Source organism: Lepidochelys kempii, chromosome 21 (assembly GCF_965140285.1).
Source record: "Lepidochelys kempii isolate rLepKem1 chromosome 21, rLepKem1.hap1, whole genome shotgun sequence".
In the NCBI taxonomy this organism is placed as follows: Eukaryota; Metazoa; Chordata; order Testudines; family Cheloniidae; genus Lepidochelys; species Lepidochelys kempii.
Genome location: NC_136400.1, coordinates 16,312,367 through 16,320,373, shown reverse-complemented (window position 1 = coordinate 16,320,373; position 8,007 = coordinate 16,312,367). Strand labels below are relative to the sequence as shown.

Here is an 8,007-nt window from a genome sequence, read left to right as displayed (position 1 = left end):
TTATGAACTGCACAGAACCAGAAGTCCTCAAGCCTTGAGTAGCTTACGCTCTACATTGTATGTGAAGCACTTTGTATTGGATGAGTGACCTCCCTCCCCGTTGGCTCTGTGTGTATGGTGGCTGGTGGACAGCAGCCTCTTTAAAGAGGGCATTTGTCTGTGCAACCTTAATCCATGCAGCTACTTAGGGTATGTCTACACTATGAAATTAGGTTGAATTTATAGAAGTCGTTTTTTTAGAAATCGTTTTTATATAGTCAATTGTGTGTCCCCACACAAAATGCTCTAAGTGCATTAACTTGGTTGAGTGCTTCCACAGGACCAAGGTTAGCGTTGACTTCTGGAGCATTGCATTGTGGGTAGCTATCCCACAGTTCCCGCAGTCTCCGCTGCCCATTGGTGCTAATGGGGCAGGTTCATGTGGTGGAACGCTGATTCTGTGCCTGGGAAACAAGCACAGACTGGTGGGACCGCATAATGTTGTAGGTCTGGGACGATTCCCAGTGGCTGCAAAACTTTCACATGTGTAAGGGCACTTTCATGGAACTTTGTGACTTGCTTTCCCCTGCCCTGAAGCACCAGAATACCAAGATGAGAGCAGCCCTCACAGTTGAGAAGTGAGTGGCAAAGCCCTCTGGAAGCTTGCAATGCCAAACAGCTACCCGGTCAGTCAGGAATCAGTTTGGAGTGGGCAAATCAACTGTGGGGCTGCTGTGATGCAAGTAGCCCATGCAATCAAAGATCTGCTGCTATCAAGGGTAGTGACCCTGGGAAATGTGCAGGTCACAGTGGATGGCTTTGCTGCAATGGGATTCCCTAACCGTGGTGGGGCCATAGATAGAACCCATATCCCTGTCTTGGCACCAGAGCACCAAGCTGGCGAGTACATAAACCGCAAGGGGTACTTTCCCGTAGTGCTGCAGGCACTGGTGGAGCACCAGGGACGTTTCACCAACATCAACGTGGGATGGCCGGGAAAGGTGCATGACGCTCAGGGCTTGAGGAACTCTGGTCTGTTTCAAAAGCTGCAGCAAGGGACTTTCTTCCCAGACCAGAAAATAACCATTGGGGATGTTGAAATGCCTATAGTTCCACTTAGGGACCCAGCCTACCCCTTAATGCCATGGCTCATGAAGCCGTACACAGGCAGCCTGGACAGTAGTCAGGAGCTGTTCAACTACAGGCCTAGCAAGTGCAGAATGGTGGTAGAATGTGCATTTGGATGTTTAAAAGCGCGCTGGTGCAGTTTCCTGACTCAGTTAGACCTCAGCAAAACCAATATTTCCATTGTTATTACTGCTTGCTGTGCTCTCCACAATATCCACACCTAGGGAGGTGGTGGAATCTCCTTCCTTAGAAGTTTTTAAGGTCAGGCTTGACAAAGCCCTGGCTGGGAAGATTTAATTGGGGGTGGGTCCTGCTTTTGAGCAGGGGGTTGGACTAGATGACCTCCTGAGGTTTCTTCCAACTCTGATATTCTATGATCTGTGAGAGTAAGGGGGAGATGTTTATGGCAGGGTGGGAGGTTGAGGCAAATCGCCTGGCCACTAGTTACGTGCAGCCAGACACGAGGGTGGTTAGAGGGCACAGTGCACATCAGAGAAGCTTTGAAAACCAGTTTCATGACTGGCCAGGCTACGGTGTGAAAGTTCAGTTTGTTTCTCCTTGATTAACCCCCCCGCCCCTTGGTTCACTCTACTTCCCTGTAAGCTAGCCACCCTCCCCTCCCCCCTTCGATCACCGCTTGCAGAGGCAATAAAGTCATTGTTGCGTCACATTCATGCATCCTTTATTAATTCATCACACAAATAGGGGGATAACTGCCAAGGTAGCCAGGGAGGGGTGGTGAAGGAGGGAAGCACCGGGTGGGGTGGTGGAGGAGAGAAGGACAAGGCCACACAGCACTTTAAAAACTTATTGAATGCCAGCCTTCTCTTGCTTAGGCAATCCTCTGGGGTGGAGTGGCTGGGTGGTCGGCGGCCCCCCCCCACTGCATTCTTGGGCATCTGGGTGAGGAGGCTATGGAACTTGGGGAGGAGGGTGGTTGGTTACACAGGGGCTGTACAAGCGGTCTGTGCTCTAGCTGCCTTTCCTGCAGCTCAACCATACACTGGAGCATATTAGTTTGATCCTCCAGCAGCCTCAGCATTGAATCCTGCCTCCTCTCATCACACTGCAGCTGCCTATCATCTTCAGCCCACCACCTCTCCTCTCGTTCATTTTGTGCTTTCCTGCACTCTGACGTCTGCCTCCATGCATTCCTCTGTGCTCAGTATGGGAGGACAGCATGAGGTCAGAGAATATTTCATCACGAGTGCGGTTTTTTTTGCCTTCTAATCTTTGCTAGCCTCTGGGAAGGAGAAGATCCTGTGATCCTTGAAACACATGCAGCTGGTGGAGAAAAAAAAGGGACAGTGGTATTTAAAAAGACATTTTATAGAACAATGGGTACACTTTCACAGTAAACCTGGCTGTTAACATTACATACATAGCACATGTGCTTTCGTTCCAAGGTCACATTTTGCCTCCCCACACCACATGGCTAACCCCTCCCACCACTGCGTGGCTAACAGCGGTGAACATTTCTGTTCAGCCACAGGCAAACAGCCCAGAAGGAACAGGCACCTCTGAATGTCCCCTTAAGCAAAGCACCCTATTTCAACCAGGTGACCATGAATGATATCACTCTCCTGAGGATAGAGAGATAAAGAATGGATGTTGTTTGAACGCCAGCAAACATACACTGCAATGCTTTGTTCTGCAATGATTCCTGACTACGTGGAACTGGCCTGGCATGGTAAAAAGTGTCCTACCATCGTGGACGGAATAAGGCTGCCCTCCCCAGAAACCTTTTGCAAAGGCTTTGGGAGTACTCCATGAAGCTCTCCTGGATGATGTCCGCTCCATCCCCAGACATGTTAACAGACTTTTCCAGTAGCTGTACTGGCCGTGAATGCCAGGGCAAATTAATCATTAAACATGCTTGCTTTTAAACCATGTATACTATTTAAAAAGGTACACTCACCAGAGGTCCCTTTTCTGCCTGGCAGGTCTGGGAGGCAGTCTTGGGTGGGTTCGAGGGGTACTGGCTCCAGGTCCAGGATGAGAAACAGTTCCTGGCTGTCTGGAAAACTGGTTTCTCTGCTTGCTTGCTGTGAGCTATCATCTTCCTCGTCCCCAAAACCTGCTTCCGTGTTGCCTCCCCCTCCATTGACAGAGTAAAAGCACATGGCTGGGGTAGTGGTGGCTGAACCCCCTAAAATGGCATGCAGTTCATCATAGAAGCGGCATGTTTGGGGCTTTGACCTGGAGTGGCCGTTTGCCTCTCTGGTAGGCTTCCCTCAGCTCCTTAAGTTTCATGCAGCACTGCTTTGGGTCCCTGTTATGGCCTCTGTCCTTCATGCCCTGGGAGATTTTGACAAATGTTTTGGCATTTCAAAAACTGGAACATAGTTCTGATAGCATGGATTCCTCTCCCCATACAGCGATCAGATCCTGTACCTCCCATTGGGTCCATGCTGGACCTCTTTTGCAATTCTGGGACTCCATCATGGTCACCTCTGCTGATGAACTCTGCACTCACCTGCAGCTTGCCATGCTGGCCAAACAGGAAATGAGATTCAAAAGTTCACGGGCCTTTTCCTGTCTACCTGGACAGCACATCTGAGTTGAGAGTGCTGTCCAGAGTGGTCACAATGGAGCACTCTGGGTTAGCTCCCGGAGGCCAATACCATCGAATTGCATCCACATTACCCAAAAGTCGACCCAGCAAGGCCAATTTCAGTGCTAATCCCCTTGTCGGGGGTGGAGTAAAGAAATCGATTTTAAGAGCCCTTTAAGTTGAAAAAAATGGCTGTGTCATGTGGACGGGTGCAGGGTTAAATCGATCTAATGCTGCTAAATTCAACCTCAACTCCTAGTGTAGACCAGGGCTTAGAGCCTTGATGCAAAACAAGGCCATGCCCAATGCCTTATCTCTGGCTGCTTGTTAAGCCAGCTGCATGATTCTAGAGAATTAGGGTGAAGCTATGTAATCAGGCCACTTGATGTTTCCTAGACAGGGTGGATAAAAATCAATGATTAAAAAAACCTTTTGATTTAAATCAGCTTTTTTTTGATAAAATGCTTTTTTTTGAGGGGGAGGGGGCGGAAACTATCTCAAGATAGTATTAACTAAGATACATTAGAGCTCATATCTCATCATGGAAGAGGGATTATAAATTCTAATTCTAGAGTATGAGACAATATATTCATGTCATGTTTAAGAAGAGTTTTGTAAATGAGTTCCAATAGATCATGGATTAGAGACCCAATTTTATGGGGTTCCAGGAGCTTCTGTATAGAAAGATTAACCTAAATCATTTATCAACCCAATGGGACTCAGTGCTCAGTCTAGAAGATACCATCAGAGATGCTTAGTTTTGCAGTTCTCAAACTGGATTTGTGTCTCCAGAGGTAACATGCTTTTTAACAGCAAAAATGTTTTTAAATAGAGAGGTGAGAAATAACAGACCTCAACTCTATTTGTCCCTCTGCAAATTTGTGTACAAAGAGTCAGTCCTTTACCTATCTCTAAAAGGTGCAAAGTTTCAAAAAGTTCAATGAATAGAAGATTGTTGGGGGCAGAATAGATCTGGACAAGGAGAAGAAGTCTGGATATAAATGTGAGAAGCGAGGGACTTATGCTTGTTTTGTTAAATTATATATCTGCTGTTGAAGAAAAAATCCAGAATACTTAATGTTGTTTTAGTTAAATAAAACAATTTAAATGTCTGGTGATGTTCTCCTCCTAATACAGCATGGCAAGAAAATCCTCCAAATATTAATAATTAACCTGTTGAATTGGAGATATTTATGAAGTCATTGGGAGGTGAACTATCTGCTTCAATTACTTTTGGTAAAGGAAATAACCAAACAATCGTTCGTCTTCTGACCCAGTATAGCTGTAAAAAACTAACCTGAAAAGTTTTCAAAATAAATTACTGTTTAAAAATGTAAACATTTTTACCTTCTAAAAATGAAACCACAAGTCAGATTGTAGAAGAATATGTGTGAAGGTTATAACCACCAACAAGAATGCACTTATGTAGAAAACCATGATTAAATCAAGCCTTCCTGACTAGTGGTTTAAATCAAATCCACCCTGTTCCTAGACCAGTTCATCTACACCCAGGCTAGACATAGCTTCCCTTCTTCCAGAACATTAAAGCAGATCTAGATCACTGGGGCCTTGACAACCTGTTTACTATGTAGTATTAAGTCTTTCACCAACAGCTGGACTTTCCCAAACCCCCAGTTTACTAAAGCTACCTAATGCTATTTAAACTAAGTATCTGCAGAGGAATTGATGGGGCACAGGAAACCTCCCCTGCAAGTTCAGATGATGCTGGTCCTTGAGTTGCCAGAGCCATGGCAACCCAGCCTGCGGCATCACTCCCCCACATAACCTCTAAGGCCAGGGACATCAGGGCAGAGTACCGCAGGAAAGTGGTTGGTTGCCAGGAGACAAGGCTTTTAAGCACCAACAAGGATGGAATGGGAAACAGGCCAGAGCCTCTTCCCTTGGAGAGGATCTACAGTAACAGCAGCCCCCTAAATCCACTAAGCAACACGGATCGGCACCAAATGAGTCTCAGGCGGTTAGCTTGGTTCAGACACCTCTCGGCCTAAAGTTCACCCTTGCCACCCAGGCAGGTGTATCACCAACACAATTCTCCCATGAGCAGGGGTTGGAGGAAATGGGGTCGTGTTCCACCTCTGCCACTCCACTGACAACTGCAGAAGCATAAAAGCCAAGGCAGAATTTGGTCTTAATGCCCTGTAGGAGACGTGATGGGGTGCTGGGTACGTGGCTATTCCCAGCTGTGTTAACTGAACAGACACGGGGAAGAGGCTGGTTTCCTCCCAGGGAGGCTACAGCAGTTCAGCAAGAGGGAGCCATTGTGCAATTACTAAACATTTTATTGGCTGGGCGTTTCAGAGTAGGGTTACTACACACGTTTAGAGATGGTTCTACTGAGAGCAATTCACTAAAGCTGCCACTTAACAGAGTCAACCGTTCACCCCCTCACAACATCCGATCTGAGGGAGTCCATACACAAACAGCAAGTGGGGGCTCTGGATTATTCCTCTCCAGCCCCTCCCCTCCACACAAATCTACTTCTTCTGGTTGCTCCATTTGGCCATCCTGTTGTTGATGGGAGTCTTCATGAAGCGGCTAGAGCTCATATAGACTGCAATCTTCTCCAGGGCCTGGGGGGAGGAGAGAGCAGAGGAAGAGCCCTGAGCAGAGGGAAGACACAGTCTGCTTCCCAGACCACCTCACAACACAGCCTCAACCCCCTGAAACATGAACATGAAGCCTAAGCCTCTTCTGGGCCACACCAAAGGAGGTTCCCTTTGCCCCCGGGTCAGGAGTCTGATCAGTGTTATGTCTAGCAAGCCCCTGAGGAACCAGTTATACCTGATGGCATGGTTGGACATTTTCTGCCGTACTCCCTTTGTGCTGCTCAAGGAGTGACCACACGCCTAACTAGATAGGGTTTCCTCCAGCACTGAAGAGTGGTGAACCTCTGAGTGCAAAGTTGGCTCCTGTACTTCCCCCCTACAGTCCCCAGGGCAGGAGTGGCCAGAGCACGTCCTCTGTTTTAAGATAACCTTTTAGGGACTATTGCCTCCTGCCACAGGTTAGAGAAGCCCCAGTGCTGCTCTCTGCTCTGGCCAGGCCAAAGGTAGGAATCCATAACCAGCTCCTGGATACTGCCTTGTACCTTGGCAGGCTGGAGGCTGGCCCATTGCTCCTGATCCACATACGAGGACTCTCTTGCTTCACCAAAGCTATGGCTGAAGTCAGGCAGGAATAATACAGCAAACTACTAATGGCAGGTATGGACTTTCTGTCCCAGCGCCTATTTCCCCCTGGAGCCAGTGCCTGCCACTTCAGCCATTTCTAGAGCAGCTCATGACCAACAACCTATGGAGCAAGGGCTAAGCAGAACAGGAGCAAGTGCGCTTTGGGAATCCCACGAGACATTGCTTAGGAGAGCTCACAGGGTAGGAGTGTCCTGTCCCAGCTTGCCAGTGCCACCTGAAGAGTGTCTGCCAAGATCACCAAGCAAGCAGGGCACCAAGAAGTGGCTACCTCTCCATTAGAGAAGGAGGTAGCCAGTCCTCAGAGGCCAGCAGATACATGGCCAAGGAGAGAGACTCCCTTTCTCTCAGAGGAAGGCCTCAGAGTCAGGGCTGAAGCACATCTATAGAGCACTGGGGAGGGGGAGAAACCTGTGTGGCTACAGAGCAGAGGGGACTTCACTCTCTCCAGAGTTGTCAGACTGCCCCTCTCTGGCACCAATAGAGCAGACATCTCCATTACCACCAGAAGCACTAACAAGTACTTGATAGCAATAACTCCGGCAGCTGCTGTATCTGTTAGAGAATGAACTCTTTGCCTGTTGCTAGAAGCTTGGGAGGCCAAGTTCTCTGCAAAGGAGTTAATGTTTGCAGCTGGAATGGAGAAACTGGTCACACCAAGCGGAATGGGTCACAGCCCCATGCCCCCGCGGCAAGCTGGGCGTTCCCTGGGTAACCAGAGTCGTGCGTTACAGGAGTCAGGGCAAACCTCACCTCAAAGCGGTCTAGAAAATCCTTCAGGTTTTGGAACTGATCCAGGCACTTGGGCTCAAGCATGCGGTTCTGGTCCAGGACGTCGTACATGAGAAAGTCAACAAAAGTGATCTGGAGACAGAGAGACAGAGGTGATACAGGGCAGTAGAGTTTGTTCCCATGCCCCTCCCCCAATCACACCCCCACCATGTACCTTCTCCCCAGCAAACCACTTCCTCTTCCCCAGGAACTGGGAGAACAGCTTCAGCTTCCCAGGCAGCTGCTCCAAGTAGCCAGGCTTCAGTTTCTCCTGCAGAGAGGAAGAGGGAAAGATTTCAGAGACAGCTGTGGATTAGACCAAGGCAACCCTGTGCCCACCCAAGCTACAGTAAATTCTTCTGGTGG

General features: G+C 48.4%; 1 protein-coding gene across 3 annotated transcripts in view; it reads right to left on the bottom strand.

The window, feature by feature from the left end:
• Positions 1-5,940: 5,940 nt before the first annotated feature.
• Positions 5,941-8,007, bottom strand: part of LOC140901472 (glutathione S-transferase Mu 1) — a 35,460-nt gene continuing 33,393 nt past the window's right edge. For all 3 annotated transcript variants that reach the window (XM_073320393.2, XM_078849804.1, XM_073320392.2), the window contains exons 6-8: positions 7,817-7,912; positions 7,624-7,734; positions 5,941-6,252 (exon numbers count right to left, since the gene is read on the bottom strand). In XM_073320393.2, the coding sequence (XP_073176494.1) occupies positions 6,157-6,252; positions 7,624-7,734; positions 7,817-7,912 (303 nt within the window). In that variant the 3' untranslated portion in view covers positions 5,941-6,156. The remainder of the gene's footprint in view (positions 6,253-7,623; positions 7,735-7,816; positions 7,913-8,007) is intronic.